This window comes from Spodoptera frugiperda, chromosome 7, assembly GCF_023101765.2.
Source record: "Spodoptera frugiperda isolate SF20-4 chromosome 7, AGI-APGP_CSIRO_Sfru_2.0, whole genome shotgun sequence".
NCBI lineage: Eukaryota > Metazoa > Arthropoda > Insecta > Lepidoptera > Noctuidae > Spodoptera > Spodoptera frugiperda.
In genome coordinates, this window is record NC_064218.1 from 3,056,480 (window position 1) to 3,072,743 (window position 16,264).

At 39.6% G+C, this 16,264-nt stretch overlaps 1 protein-coding gene across 1 annotated transcript; it reads right to left on the reverse strand.

Moving 5' to 3' along the window:
- Positions 1-1,054: 1,054 nt before the first annotated feature.
- LOC118265867 (rootletin-like) lies at positions 1,055-16,208 on the reverse strand. Its single transcript, XM_035579123.2, is given in 22 exon segments — positions 1,055-1,169; positions 1,772-1,888; positions 2,117-2,236; positions 2,344-2,612; positions 2,692-2,782; positions 2,859-3,113; positions 3,476-4,662; positions 4,751-5,224; positions 5,303-5,683; positions 5,949-6,252; positions 6,255-6,532; positions 6,915-7,244; positions 7,613-7,957; positions 8,167-9,633; positions 9,716-10,171; positions 10,252-11,650; positions 11,787-11,884; positions 12,456-12,684; positions 12,988-13,202; positions 14,898-15,074; positions 15,471-15,864; positions 15,961-16,208. Coding segments are annotated over 22 exon segments (8,670 nt in total). The 5' UTR covers positions 15,997-16,208; the 3' UTR covers positions 1,055-1,121.
- Positions 16,209-16,264: the final 56 nt, after the last annotated feature.

Below are 16,264 nucleotides of genomic sequence, written 5' to 3' on the forward strand. Positions count from 1 at the left end.
CACCTTTAATTCGCGAAGAGGTATGCAGAGGTGCACATTATTAGCAAATTAGTTATAATTCACTATGGACCTCTCTATTTTATTCAAATGGATCCTTCAGAGTCACAATATTTTCTTAGTAGACCCTATCCTATCCCATCCTATCCCTCCAGTCAACAAACACATATAAATATGAACCGAAGTAAGCAATGAAATTAAATAGTAATTGATTAAAACTAGATTGTAGACCACACTGTAAACTATGGATGCATGAGATTTGATTTAAAAATGAAATAGTTTAGATGTACTAGGACTTCGTAACATGTCAAGAAGTGTTATATAGAGTAGGGGTTTATTATTACGCCTACACTTAGTGATAAATGACTGCACGCGATAATTGGGCCAGAGAGATCGTTCCTCGCCCAAGACAGAAGGAGTCATTAGATGATTTCCCGATCAAAAAAAAAGTCTGATAAATACTATGCGAACAGCGCCAAGCACGTGATAATCGCATAAACATACTTACTATGTCCAATTGAGAAACTCCTTTTTTTAAGTTGGTTAAATAGAGTATGTAAGCAAAATATTATGCCTTAACCCGTTGTCTGTCGGAACGCAGATCTACGCGAGACACAATGTGTTTTCTATTGTCTTATATACCGACAGACAAGGGGTTAAAAAAGCCTTTACATTTGCTGAAACAAGTCACCTATTTTGAGGTCAACTGAAACTAAAATTACACAACTTGATTTCCCCTAGTCCTTTCCATCATCGAACCACAAGACAATCGGCGAGGCGTCACCGTTTTATGGTAGATATCCCACCCACTCGCACGAAGCGTTTCGCTTCAAGCTTCCTTGTGCGAACTGCTAGGGAGTGGAACTCCTTGCCGGAGTCTGTATTTCCTGATGGGTATAACCTGGGTGTCTTCAAAGCCCGAGTGAATAGGTTGCTTATGGGCAGACGTGCTCCATCGTAGGCCGCGTCATCCCTTACCATCAGGTGAGAGTCTGTGTTTCCTAGTATAACCGGTCAAACGTCGACCCATTAAATGTAAAAAAAAAAACAAGAAATTAAAAAAGCAATAAATTAATTTATTTATTAACAATTTCGTTTCACAAATCAAATCCATAAAAATAAAACTACTTTTTTCTAAAAATGTTACTCAGCCTTCTGCTTCGTGGGGTTCCCTGAAACAAATAGAAATTGTCAAATTATTATTTATAACAAACATTCGACATAAAAGCAACGTCATGCCTTTTATCCCCGAAGGGGTAGGCAGAGGTGCTCATTACGACACGTAATGCCGCTATACAATGTACACCCACTTTTCACCGTTTGTGTTATACGTACCACTCGACAAACATTCGACATGTGTGTACAAAATTAGAAGTCATAAGTTTATTATCTTGACATACAATTTTGTTGATAACAGTTTTTTACACCATAGAACGGCAAACGAGCAAAGCGATCACCTGATGGTAAGCAATGGACGTCGTCCATAGACACCAGCAATTGGCATGCCCCGATTTGTACTTCAGTGACCTCAATCACTCATTTACACGGCGAAAAATAAGCGTTATTCACGTCGGTTCACGTTCGGTCCTATGAGGACGTTCCTATGTCCCTTTGTATGCTTAAATCTTTAAAACTGCGCAACGGATTTAGAGGCTGTTTTTTTTTTTAATAAATAGTCATTCAAGAGGAAGGTTTATATGTATAATGCATGCATAATATTCCACCATTACACTGGTCGCTAGTTGTAATATAAAAACAAAATACTTAGACTTACTTCGGCGGTATCGTTTCTGGATGATCGGAACAGAGATCGGATACGGGACGGCGTGCTCGTCTTACGGGACGGTTGCGGCTCGGCCTCCACACGCAACGACTCGCGTAGCTCCGAGTCCTATACAAACAATATGCGTAGTAATAAGACATTTACTTAATTACAGAATGGTAAAAATATAGTCATTTTAGCTTTACAAGATAGTATTGTAATATGTATTACAAACCTTTTTGTTATATCAAATAATATGTGAAACTTGACGCATTTGAATAATAAAAATATAGAGAAATGGAAAGGACTGGGTGTCATTATTAGAGTGAATGATACAATCGATATGTCAGTACTCACGGTAGCGGAGAGTCTTCCAGCCTGTTTGCTAGGAGTGGGTGGTCCTGGCTTCTTGTAGGCGGTGATGCCGACCTCCTTGCGTTGAAGCTTGCCCCCGGCAGCCCCCGCCGCGCCCAGACACTGCAGCGTTACCAAACGAGTTACATTTACACGATTCTGACAGCCGCGTAAAACGTATTTGAGCCATGCTTAGTCCAAATAACAAGTTTTAAATTTATGAAACTCACCTTGATGTCTTCTTCGTCGACAGCTTGCGCGAACTGTGTTTCAGCGGGGTACGAGCTCTTGAGGTGCGGGGGGCAAAGTGAGTTGCGCCAGCGGAGCTCCGACAGGCGCTGGCCGGGGGGCACGTGGTCCTGGGGCCCCGGCGCCGCGGGGTCGCGGGGACCCGGCGCGTACGACGCGCGCCGCGGCGTGGCGGCCAGCTCCTTCAGCCAACGATTGTCGAACACCTCGCCTTCCTCGTCCGACATGTGCAGCGTGCGGTCGCGGTCATCTGTTTCCGTCAAATATAAGTACATGTGAAAATTGCTTCAAAGTAAGAAAATTTTGGTCGGAAATAAAAATGTTGTTACCTCGTTTGGCGCCGTGATTTACAGGTAGAGAGCGCAGCGAGTGAGAGTCGGAGGGACGGTCGACCTCTTCTTGGAACGGTACGAGGCCCGACTGTAAATAAAAATATCGTCAGTACAATGAAACGAGTGACCCTTGCGGTCGGATGAAGAAGTGGATGTGTACGTACGGAGTGCACGTGTTGCAGCGACATGAGCGATGCGGAGCGCGCGGCGCGGCGCGCGGCGGCGGCGTGGTCGCGCTGCGCGAGGAACTTCTCCCCCACGGCCCACAGCTCGGCCGTGAGCGCGCGCACGTGCTGCTCGTACGCGCGCGACGTGTCGGCCAGGCGCGCGCGGGCCCGCGCCAGCTCCGCCTCCAGCGCGCCCACCTCCACGCGCTGCTTCTCCTTGTACACGGCGATCTGCTCCGTGTACAGTTGTTTCTGGAAACGAGAACGTCGTCAGCTCCGGCTCGCTTCTGCGGACTCATGCTCGGTACCAAACAGCGTGCGACAGGCCATGCATACATACATAAATATATACAAATATATTACCTTCGGATCGGCTTCTAAATTAATCTCTATACTACGAACGATGCTTTAATGAACACTAGCGTAAACCAAAGAGAAATAAAACAAAAGCATCCATTAAAACAATTTATTCAACAATAACAACAATAAATGTATCGACTTCACAAGCTATAACGGTCAATCGCAAGCCACACCACTCAGTGATCCATCAGAAGGTAGCACCACCACACCACCTGGTATAGCAATATCAACAACAGTATGGGGAGGATACTGACCATTTTACTCTTCATTCGGTTGAGTTTGTCCTCGTACTCGGCGCGCACCTCCATGACGGTGCCGGGCTCCGGGCCGGCCGGGGGCTCCGCCCGCGGCGCCCGCGCCACGTCCTCCAGCAGTTGCTGGAACAGCTTCTCCAGCTCGTCCAGCTGCACCTCCAGCCCCGCGTTGTGGAAGCTGGCGCTGGCCAGCGACGTGCGGCCGCTGTCGCTGAGGAAGGCCTGCTTCAGCTTCTCGGCCGACACGGTCCGCGCCATGCAGCGCTCCAGCCAGCGCTGCAGCGCCAGCGCGGCCTCGGCCAGGTCCTGCGCGGCGGCGCCGTGGCCCCGCTCGAGCCGCGCCAGCACGGCGGGGGCCGCGCTGCCCTCCAGGGCCAGGATCTCGCGTCGTACTGTACGCTGCATGGATATGACGCGGCTCAGCTTCGTGGCGTACACCTCCTTGATGGAGCTCAACGTCTGGAAGCTGACCGACAACTCCGTCAAGAACTTCTTCATGTTCAGTATCTCCGACTCGTTGATCTTGTTCACTTCCATCAGCCGATCGCGTTCCTTCTGCAGAGCTAGCTGTTTCTCTGAGCACTTCCTCAGATGTCTGTCGGTGGTCTCCAGGAAGTTCTCGAGGTCCTCCATGGTGATGGTCCCGGCACTGAGGCTGCGCTTCACTTCGCTGTCGTAGTTGTTGGAGTTGCCGAAGTTGGTGAGTTCTTTGAGTACAGTGTTCGTCTTTATCTCCGCGATCCTCTTGAGTATGATCGCCTGGTACTTGGCGGACACTTTAATGATCTGCGTGGCTCTGTTCTCAGTGACAGACATCTTGTTCACTTGTTTCCTGAGGTCGGCGATCTCCTCATTCTTCTGGTGCACGATTTTCTTAAGCTGACTAGACAGCTGGTGGCAGTTCTCCTTGCTTAGCTCGAGCTCTTTGGTGACGTCGAGCAGTTTAGTTTCGGACTCGGCCATCAAGGTCTTGAGGTATGTGACGTCACTCTGCAGCGTCGTGATCGTTCGGTTCTTGTCGTTGATAATCTTTTCTAAGTCTGTGATGGTCTTTAAGCTCTCCACGGATGAGTGTGTGATGTCTGAAGATGTGTTATCTACCTGATGCTGGAGGTCGCGGAGCTCCCTGTCTGCGTGACCAGAGTGCTTGTGGCTCGAAGTCTTTTCTTGAGTCTGTGCTGCGGCAACTGCGAACGAAACATGTGGGTTATTTAGGCAACCGATAGGTGATACACAATAGTAGCAGATCCAAAAATAAATCAATACAACACGTACATGTCTCTCTCATTCCTACAGCCTTGATCAGTTCCTCGTTTTCCTTTCTCAGAATGTGCAATGCTTCTCTCTGCGTGTTAATCTCGTCCAAATTCTGTTTCAATTCGTTTATAGTTTTCGTCTTCTCCTGTATTTCTTGGTCGAACATTTCTTTAGCAGCTTTGAGTTCGTCTAGTTCCTTGGTAACAGAGGTAATGACGGCGTCTTTTTCTTTGCTGATTTTCGATAGGATTGCGTCTTTGGCCTTGGATTCCTCTTCACATTGTTGTACTTTGGTTTTCAGTGTATTTATTTCTTTCTGTAGAATATTTATTTCCTTTTGCCTTTCCTCAAGTTGTTCCTCGGCCTTATCATGGTATTGTTGCAGTATGTCGCACTTGCTTACTAAGTTCTGTTTGTCATTCTGAATGTCCTCTGAAAGCTGTTTATTCTTCTGTTGGAGCTCCTTGACTAAAGCCTCTAGGTAAGAAATCACTGAAATGAAAAAAAAAACTTGTTAATTTTGTAGTTCAAAGATAGAGCGAGCTTTTGTAGGCATAAGTATCAACATACCAGTTTTGTTATTTTCAACGGTTTTAAGGAGATTTTGTTTTTCATCGTTAAGTTTTGTATTTTCTTCGCCGTACTGTTGACACAACATCTTCATGCTGTTCTCTAATTCCTTATTATTGTCAGCTACTGACTTCTTCTCTTCCTCCAAAGTATTTTTGTCTTGTATAAGAACATGAATTTGTTCATGTAATAAATTAAGTTTTTCGTTAAATTCTTTGATGTTATCATTCTTTTCTTTCAATGTTAGTTCTAAATCTTTATTAGTTGCCGTTTGGGCTTGTAATGTGTTTTGTAATTCCACAATTTCTCCCCGTAGCTTTTGTTCAGTCATATTCCCTTCGCCTTTCAACGCCTCATTACGTTTTTCCAACATAACTATGTCTGGAAAACAATTTCACAGAGTTAACAATTTGTTAATAATTATTATTTTACAAAACCAATAGCCGTTTTCACCCACCAAATTTAAATCTAAGATTTTAATAAATTTTGGATCACCACTGTATAAGTGACACCTAGAAACTGTAGAAATCAATGGTTAATTTAGGTGCTATATCAAGTAACTTTAAGTTAACAGATAGTCAAGAGATGGTTGATGAAAATTGTCACAAACTATTCAATAATGCCGACACAATACAATTCCACTTACCATCTTTACATTTTCGAACCAAATCCTGTAATTCTTTAGTTTCCTCCCTTATTTTTTTATTCTCAACAATTTTACTTTGCAAATTGTCCTTCATTTTTCGTACTTCAGCTACAAAACTTTCTTTATTGAGGGAGGCTCCATCAGCACTTATAAGCACTCCTACTTCTTTGACCAGGGATTCATACGCACTCTCTTTCTCCTCCACTTTAACTTGCAAATTCTTTATTTCATTCTCAATCACTTCTTTCAATTGTTTCTCAATCCTATCTTTATCTGTTTTCACTTCAGCCATTTCTTTCAAAGCGACATTTCTAAAGCTTTATCTTTTTCGTCTAATTTTACTTTGAAATCTTCTTTTTCTTTCTCTAAAGCTTTAGTGATAGTTTCTTTTTCTTCTTGCAATGCCTCATTGGTTCGTACATGCTCCGAAATTACATTGTTTAAAGCTACTTTCTGATCTTCCATGATAGACTCAGTAACTGTTACCATGTTCTTAAGTATCTGCCGTTCAGCATCAAAATCTTTTATTAATTTCTGTTTATTTTGGACTTCAAGTTTGATCTCCTCTTCTAATGCTTTAATTGCTGTAAATTAAAATAATTAAAACAAAGTTTAGTCAAACTATAAACCTGACTATCTTTTATAAAAAAAAAATGGACCTAGTAAGATGCCCTGTGAAACCCCTATAGATGAATTTTGGCATACCTATATAATAACAATAATAAGTTGACCCAATAAGTATATTATTTAGACTTAAACACTACTTCAATTTGCACATCAAATATTTTAATTTGAAGCCAGTGTTGTTTAAGGATGTCTTCAATCTTTGTATTCAGTAAATCAAAGGCCTTAGACAATTCCAAAATCAGCTGACACAGTTTTTTACTAATTTTTGTAGTACTTGTTAACTATACTGACTAACCTAAATAAAAAATAGCATGTTTTTGAATAGGAAATATATGTTACCTTGAGTCTTCTCTTCGATAGTTTGCACCAGCTTTTCCTTTTCTTTCCTAACAGCATCATACTCGGAGGTCTTATCTTTCAAGTAATTCGAGAGCTTAGTGATCATAACATTCAAGTTATCAATCTGACATTCGTACGTCATCTTGAGTTTGTCAGTCAAGTTCTCGTTGTCAATGAGTTTTTCCTTCAAAGAATGTACTTTCACCTCGAGCTGAAGCTTGACATCATTCAAGTCGTTTGTGAGTGCTTGGTTCTCTTTCGTAAGTGTTTGTATCTCTCTCGCCTTGTTCTCAACCGTCGTGTTATACGTCTCGGTACGCTTTGATAGTTCTATAAGTAAATATAATATAAATACGAAGAAAGTGCAACGTTTAGCAAATACTAGGAGACAAGGTCGACATGACATGGAAGGACGAAGGAGAAAGGTGCAGAGAAATGTTAGATAGAAGATTTAACGTCCAGTCAGATGTCACGTTAGACGGTTAGTTTAAACGAGGACGTACAAGTGTTTGAGAACATTGCAGCTCTCACGACAGTCCCCTGTGTGTCTGAGTGCTGCAAAGTTCATACATTATTACCACATGTTATACACAGACAGGACTAAAACGAAATAAAAAAACTAGATAATTAGTAAAGATTAGTAGAAACATTCTATGAATTACAGAGAAACTAATGTTAATAGAAAATTGAATACTCACCAATCTTATTCTCATTGACGATCTGTTGCAGCCGTTTGATCTCCGTCTGCAGGTCGAACAGCTGATTCTCCTTCAGCTTCAGAACTTCCCTCAGCTCCGCCAGTGAGCTATTGCCGTGTTCGAGAGCTTTCACCAAGTTCTGCCTCATCACCAACTCAGTAGTTAATGTATTGGCGATTTTTATAAGCGTTTCACACTTGTCGCTGGCCTGATTGACCGTATCATCGGATTGGGTTATTTTCTCCACAAATTCATTAGCTATCCCCTCTCTCTTGAGTCCTTGAATAACTTTGTCAAGTCCAGCTGTGAGACTAGCTGTTAGTTGGCTATTCAGTTCCTCTTGTTCTGAAATCAAAATAATAACGTTGGTATTTCGTACTCCTAAATTTGCTGTTGAAATTGTTATATTAAGATTATTATAACAGCAGGAATAATTGTGAACGTTTTCATAAACGACATGCCAAGATGGTGTTAACACCATTTTTTCGACAGTTATAGTTACGAGCCCTATTTAAATGTTAACATTTTAGAATATTTACAAAAACTGTACTTACGTTTAAGATTCGTTTGTAAAGTGTTGGCACTTTGAGTAACCTTCTCAAGCTCCGCCTGGGCAGTGCCAGCTTTAGATATGTAACTTTCATTCAACTCGCACAATTTAGTAATAAGTTGATCTTTCTCAGTTTCAATTTCATCATGCGCCGACTTTTCCACTCCCAACGTCTTCACAAGCCCTTCTTTTTCAACAAGCAACGTCTCTTTCTCACTAATAAGAACTTCTTGAATTGTTTTCTGTTCAAGCAAGTCACGTTTCAAACATTCTACTTGACCAAGTAGGAATTCATTTTCTTTAATTATTTCTTCTTTTGTTGCCAGTTCCTCTGTCAACGTTTGAAGCAGTTCCAATTTCTGTGCACTCAGAATCTCATTAGCTTCCCTCTCTTTCATACATTGCTGGTCTAGCAAGCTATGCTTTTCTATCAGATCGTCTATTTCTCTACTCATCTCTTCTTTGTTGCTCTCCACTTCCATTATCTTCTCTTCTATGAGTTGTTTCTCTAGTAAGAGATTCTCTTTTTCTTTCTCCGCTAATTCTTTAGCTGATTTCTCTTCAACAAGCTGTTGGGTGAGACATTCCCTGCTCTCCATTAGATTTTCTGTCGCGGCTAGTTGGTTCAGTAACTTCCTCTCGAAAGCTGTCTTTTCAGAAGCGAGTGAGTTTCTTTCCTCCTCGTAAATGGACTTCACCGCTCTCTCTTCGACAAGGCGTTGCGTCAGTTCAATCTTCTCCTTTAGAAGCTCGTTCTTATCTGCAATAAGAACTTCGATTTCTTCATTTTTTTGTTTATTTTCTGTTTCAAGATTGTCTCTAGCAGCTTTTTCTTCAACCAACTGGTTCTGCAAAGCCTGTTTTTCTTCTACAACAGCAGCAAGCTTCGTTTCTTCGTTGTTTAGTTCCTTAACAAGATTGTTTACTAGTTCATTGTGGTTTGTATTAGAGACTTCAATTTGTTCAGCAAATACTTGTAGCGATTTAACCAATTCTTCCTTTTCTTTTTTTAGTTCAGAAATATTTTCTTGTAACTGGGTTGCTTCTTGTGATAAAGTTTTGATTTGGTCTTCTTTAGCTTGCATGTTCTCTTTGGTTTCCACCTTGTACATCTCCCACGTTAGTGTGATGTTTTCATAATCCTTCCTGATGGACTCTAGTTGATCAGTGTGCACTTTGAGTTGCCTCTCTAACCTGTCGATGATACAATCTTTTTCCTTCAGAATAACTTCACGGCTACTATTGTCTTCTTCCATTGCAAACTGCAGCTGTTCATTCTCCTTCTGCAATGCCGCTATCGCTTGTTCCTTGCATTCGTTTGCTTTTTTCACTTCTTGTTTCAAGTCGTTATTTTGTGTTTGCAAATCATTAATCTTCTTCTGGAAATCTTTGGCCTCCACAGTTTTTTGGTGAGCCAAATCTCTGATCAGTTGATCTTCTTTAGACAATCGCTCTCCTAAAAGTCGGATTTCTAAAACAGACAATTTATCGTGTTATTACAAAATGTAGTCAATTATTATTTTACTACAAACTTATCAAAAGTTACGACTTACCTTTGCATTTTCCTTCAATAATCTTCTTGACGTCGTCCAATTCAGATGTTAGTGCAAGTATAGCATTATTCTTGCTGGTCAATTCTTCGTTCAGTTGAGAAGTGATGCTCTCTATCTGTGCGCATTGATTTTGGTATTCCTTTTCAATCTTATTTTTGTATGATATTTCTTCCTCCAACTTCTTTATCAATGCTTCTTTCTCTTTATCTACCAAGTTAATACTTTCCTTGTCTGCTTCCATAGCTTTCTTCAAGTTTTCTAATTCACTAGTAAGTATCTGAATTTGGTGTTCTTTGTTCTTAATAGTCTTTTTAGAAGTTGAAGTCAATTCTTTAATGGTTTTCTCGTTTTCATTCAGTTTGCCCATCAGTTTAGATGTTTCAGAGTCGTAGGTTTTTTCAAGTGCAGCATATTTATGTTTTTCTTTTGTCATATTTTGGTCCAAACTTCGGATTGCTGAAATAAAATAAAAACAATAGATTAATGTGACCTAAAATAGATGTGGTGTTAGTTATATGAAAATTATAACTACATACCTTTCTTATTCTCGTCAACGGTTTTAGTCAATTTCTCACATTCTGCCTGCAGCTGTGATATCTGTTTGGATTTTGTAATCAGCTCAGTGTCAAGTTTTGTCTTCTCCGCGTTCATTGAGTCTATTTTGTTCTGCAAAGCTTGTTTGTTTGACGTCAAATTAGCTATCTTGTGATTAATAGAATCAATCGTTTCATTCTTTTCCGAAAGCTCATCTTCCAGACTCTTTTTGGTTGTTTCAAGTGTTTCAATATCTTTATTTTTATGCGCGATCTCATCTGACATTTTCATCAGATCGAGGTTTAGTTTTTCGTTGTCTGCTTTTAACTTGTCTACGGCATCTCTGGCTTCTTGCAGGCTCATCTCCAACGACTCTACAGTCCTGTCCTTCCCTGTCAACTCTATTTTCAATTTCGAATACTCCACATTCAACTTATTCAAATCGTCAGCCATATACATTTTGGCTGTCTGTAATCTCTGCAACTCTTCTTGATATCCAACTTTATGGCGTATCTCGTCTTGTAAATGTGTTTGCAACGTATTAATGATGGCGTTCTTTTCATCCAATTCACATTTAAGTTTTTCAGTCGCCTCACTGAATGCGTTCTTTATATTTTCAGTGTCTTTGAGGAGCTCTTCAAATCTTTTGATTTCACCCTCTAACTGCGATTTACTTTCTTCCAAATCCCTGCAGTGTTCTTGCAAGCTGGCTACAAGAACTTTGAAATGCTCAATTTCTTTTAGTATCGATGCAATATTTTGTTCGAGGCTGTGTTGCATCGCGTTCATTTCTTCGTTTTTATCCTGCAATTTATTTTCAACTTCACGTTTCTGCTCACTCAGTTGGCGCGCGTTCATGTTATATTTATTTGAGAGTTCTTTCTCATTTCTCAAGTTCATTTGTAGTGTTTCAATCATCTCACTCTTTTCGAAAACATTGTTTTGTAGCTCAACTAGTTCATTGTTTCTATTCAATATTTTCTCGTTTAACTTCATCATTTGATTGTCATAGCTGTCTCTCATCTTGGCTCTCGCCTGCTTCTCTGCCTCCAACTCAGATCTTAGGCCTGCTATTATATTCTCCAACTTGGTAGTCTCATCAGACAGGCTTTGTAGGAGAGACAGTTTCTGTTCTTGTAGTGTTTCAATTTCTTGAATCTTCTGCTCAATAACTTGCCTTGAGTGTTCACTATTATGTTTAATCCTTCGTTCCAGTTCATTATTGTCATTATTTAATTTAACTACTTCATTGTAATACTCGGTTATCTCTTTATCTTTTTTCTCAACGGTTTCATTGAAATGGCATTTAAGATTTACAATTTCGTTGTCACGTTCTGAGAGTAGTTTCTCGAAATTTTCTTTTTCGTGATCAGCTTTTTGGTTGAGCTCATGCATATCTTCCTACAATACAAAATTAGTTAAGTGATTACTTTCTTCAAATTGAAGTTGACTAGCAGAGTTGTAGTTTGAATTCACACTTCCAAACCAAGTAAAATAATTACTGTGAGTTAACATAATAGGATCACAAAGTACTTACTTGCAATCTTTGTAGCTGTTGTTTAAGAGCATCGACTTTAGCTCTTTCTTCACCTAATTGCACTTCCACCACGTTAGCGCAGGCCTCACTACATACAGCTACAAAAATAAACTCATGCTGTTATTCACAAACATATTATTTACAAATGGAACAATATAAGCCGAGGATTTTGCAGCAGTCACGCGATTAATCAGTCATACCAGAATCCTTAATTATATTAAATATCAATATGGATCATTATGTGATTATTATATGTGGGAAATGAGACCGCCACACAACAACCCTCAGCCACTCGGTCAATCTCTATTTTTTAAGGGCAAACAAGCAGACGGATCGACGACATGGCTGCACGGTCGGCGCGGTGGCTGGGCAACTAGCTGCTGTCCAACGTTTAGCGGGTCAGATTCCGCACGGATCAACTCTTTGTATGATCAACAAATTGTTGTTTCGGGTCTGGGTGTCATATTTATTTGAAATTGTATGTTTGTAAACGCACCTACAATAAAGGCGAAAATCCTAGTGGGGCTCTAAAGTTAAAAAAAGAATCACCTAAAAGAAGACGCCGCCTATAAATAATCGCAACACCAGACGAGGAGTAAGTGCGTTGCCAGACTTTTGGAAACCGGGGATATGAGATATTATTATGTAAATGGTAATAGAATGACTTACAAAGATTATGTTGTAAAGACTGTATGCTGGCGTCAGGGTCGTCGCACTCCAGCAGGCTGGTGTCGAGGCCGTTGCGTCGGTTGTGCTGGCGCAGCTCGTTCACCAGCTCCTTCAGAGCCTGCATGTGCCTCCGTTCCACTTCCAACTCCTCGCCCAGCTGTATAGCGCGCTCACTCTCTTGCTGGCTGAGAGACAACCATTTGTCGCGGTCTTGTTTCAACTCTTCCATCTATAAAATGTTTATTTTAAGTTTTTATGTTGATGATGGCACTTATCCTAGTATTTTTCTTTTTTATTCCTTTTGTAAGATACAAACATTCCGCCCGTGGCTTGGCGTGGCACCCTACTTATAATTATTTATGGTGTACAATTAAATACTGTTTTTATAGGATAGGGCGGCAAACAAGCAGACGGCGCATGGACACACGCAACACCAGAAGAGTTACAAGTGCCGGGGCCTTTTGGGAATTTGGTGGGTAAAGGTTTCGGAATAGAGATATATATATGATGAGATGATAGAGTATGTTCCCACCTTAGCTTTATAAGTATCCCGTTCATAAGTAACATCATCAAGCGACTCCTGGGTGCGGACGAGGCGTTCCTCCATATCCTGCAGCTGTCGCTGTAGTTTCCCTGAGGATTCCGCTTCGGCCTCCGTCCCGCGCTGATCCTGATCCTCCCCGCAACACATGGATATCTTAGCCTTCAAGTTCACTATGTCCAGCTTGTATTGTTCCTTGTCTTTCACTGTGGAAAAAAAAAATATAAAGTCAAGTTAAAAAAATAAAATAGATAGCATTTTAACCAAAAATATTACATTACAAATACAATCATTATTCTTAGAGTGGGTCCCAGTCTCTATCAACATAATATACTTAGTACTTTAAATATAACTAGTTCCTCTTACGACACGGGCACAGTAGGGGTCTGACAAGTATACCCTACTCGTCCACACCACACGGAACGGAAATTTGTATACAATCACTGATAGGACCTCTCCAATATCACACAACTGAGCACTGCACGACTTACATAGAATGCCCACTATGATGATATTATGTCCACCTATGTACAATCGACAAAATTGGTAGTCTACTATCATAAGTCGATATTCGCATGCACGCGGCGCGAGCGACAAAAGGGAAAACGCTCAGTGAACAGCGAGTTTGCCACAGGATTTTGTTTAATCGCGTGTACGCGTACGAGTGGACTACAGTAAACTTTGCCGATTAAACAATACATAAGTAGACAGTATGCCATGGAGTTTAGTTACAACATTAACAATGAAGCCATTGATTTATGTATCAAGGACAAACTCAACTGTACTTGAATATAAATATTATTATTAACAAATAAAGACTGAGCCATCGACTTATTGACCTTTGCCACAGGATTTTGTTTAATCGTGTTATGTGGACTATAGTAAACCGATAGTACATAAGTAGACAGTATGCCATGGAGTTTAGTTACAACATTAACAATGAAGCCATTGATTTATGTATCAAGGACAAACTCAACTGTACTTGAATATAAATATTATTATTAACAAATAAAGACTGAGCCATCGACTTATTGACCTTAAAGTGTTATGTGACATGTGTATCAAAATAATTGGAATTCCTTAAAGTTTAATATGAATAGTTAATGTTTGGTTGTTAGTAAATAAAGGAGTACCTTTGGAATTTCTATCTCACTCATGACTCCCTTTTAATGATTTTAACTTTATCATTAAAAGTTTGTAAACTTATGTAATTATTTCTACACTATCTAATACTGGAACTACAGATGACTTTGCCAATTGCCGGAAGTTCCAGATTATTCCACAAGTTAGATCAGGTTAGTTTTTGATCAGTAAGTCTGATGGAGTCATTCAAAGATTCCCCCCCCCCTCCAAAATAAAATCCTAATGTTGTACACATTTTTAAAATGTGACTCTGCCAAGAGACCTACTCCCATTTATTGTCATTTGCTTTTTTAATGACTGATTCAATCGTTTCAACTGACTCTGTTGTTTCATTGTTAGTTTGTTTAGACTACACTGGACTGGAGTCTAAACAAACTGTAAAGTGGAACTGACTGGAAGTCAGTGGAAGCATTGTTCCAACACAACACCAAGTTTATTATAACTAAGTTATGATTCATTGTTCTCTGAGCTTAAGTATAAGTTTTACTTACACACTTGCTTGTGGAAGTGTATCCCTTGAAAAACGATTGAATTGCTATTTCCAGAAATAGTGTTTTACCAAATAAATCATGCAACTATTAGCTATTTAGTAAATGAAACATATACTGCCATACTCAGTGTCATTTAATAGTTACTTAACCCAGACCTTAGCAATTGTTTTCAGAACAAAATCATTACTAAGGAATAGTTAAAGTAATCATTAAATGCCTCTGAGTATGGCAGTTAAACAAATACATACAGCAGAATATGAAACTTACTTAGTTTTTCCAGTCTCAAGTTGGTCCTAGCCAGTTCTTCTTGCAGATAGTTCCGGTCAAATCTCTCTGCATCCAGTGCAGCCTGCAGTCTCCGTACCTCGCCATGCAATGAGCGCAAAGCCGGTGGTGTCTCCGCAACCTTCATCGGTCCAGATGCCACTTCTGGTCCACATGCCTCTGTAATAAAAATTTTGATTTTGTAATTGAAAATGGTTAAATAAAGTTGCATAGTATTTGTATAAAAAATATTGAAATTATCTAAGTTTATTTAGATAATTTTACCTTCAAGAAGTATTCCAAACAAACTATTAATATTATTATACAGTTAGTTAGTAAATAAGTAAATCATTTAAATCAAAATAATAAAGACATAACAGTAAAGTTTATTACTTCTAAAGTACACTGACATGTGAGGGGTGGGCCCTTAGCAACAGCTGTGGCTTCCAACCAGACAGCTGTTACACAATTAACATAAAAATGGCAAACACAAAGGGTTGTTTAGCTTTGTAATAATAATACTGAACCTTAGACATGGTCTATGCTGGAATAGGAAAAGAAATAATATCAATTTACCTGTGATAGCTGCCTGTAGGTCCCTGAGAGTGATAGGACTACAATCCAATAGGCTCTTGGTGAATTTGAGGATAATCTCTTGATCATCGCCACTCAGCTTGCTACACATTGCACTCTTTATATCCACATCCTTAGAATTCACACATACAAAGAAAAGCAACAATGATGCTACCAGATACACATCATCCTCATTGGACGACTCAACTGTTCCATTTTCAAATTTAAATTCTGGATACTTCTCCACCAAAAACCCCTCGACTGTATGCGCTTCCAAGATAGACGACTTTGATTCGTCTAAGTTGAGATTTTCATGTAAATGAGATATTATGTTCAATAACGTTTCTATGTTAACGGTCCGGTCATCTTGATTGTTTTCATTGAAGTAACAGTTTATCTATAATACAAAAAGTAAATAATAACATCTTTATCTTAAAAGTAAAATAAAACAACAATTATCTACAACGACATTTGAGAAACATCTGCTACTTACCCAATTGTTAATAATAAGCTTCCATTTTTGTAACATGGTATGACGGTACACAAACTATTTTATTTTTAAAGTTTATTATTTTATTAAAGCTTTATTTTGAATCACATGTGAATAGTACGAGAATATTAATAAACAAACAATTTCATAACAGTCGTTTCAATGAAATGTTGTTATTCACCGTTGCAGTTTGAACTGTTTGAATTCTTATTTTTTTTTCCACCGTTGGTATCGAAATGTCATTTATGTCAGATTGTCAAAATGGAGTTTATAATTTTATTCTTTCTCGATCAACACACATGAAAAA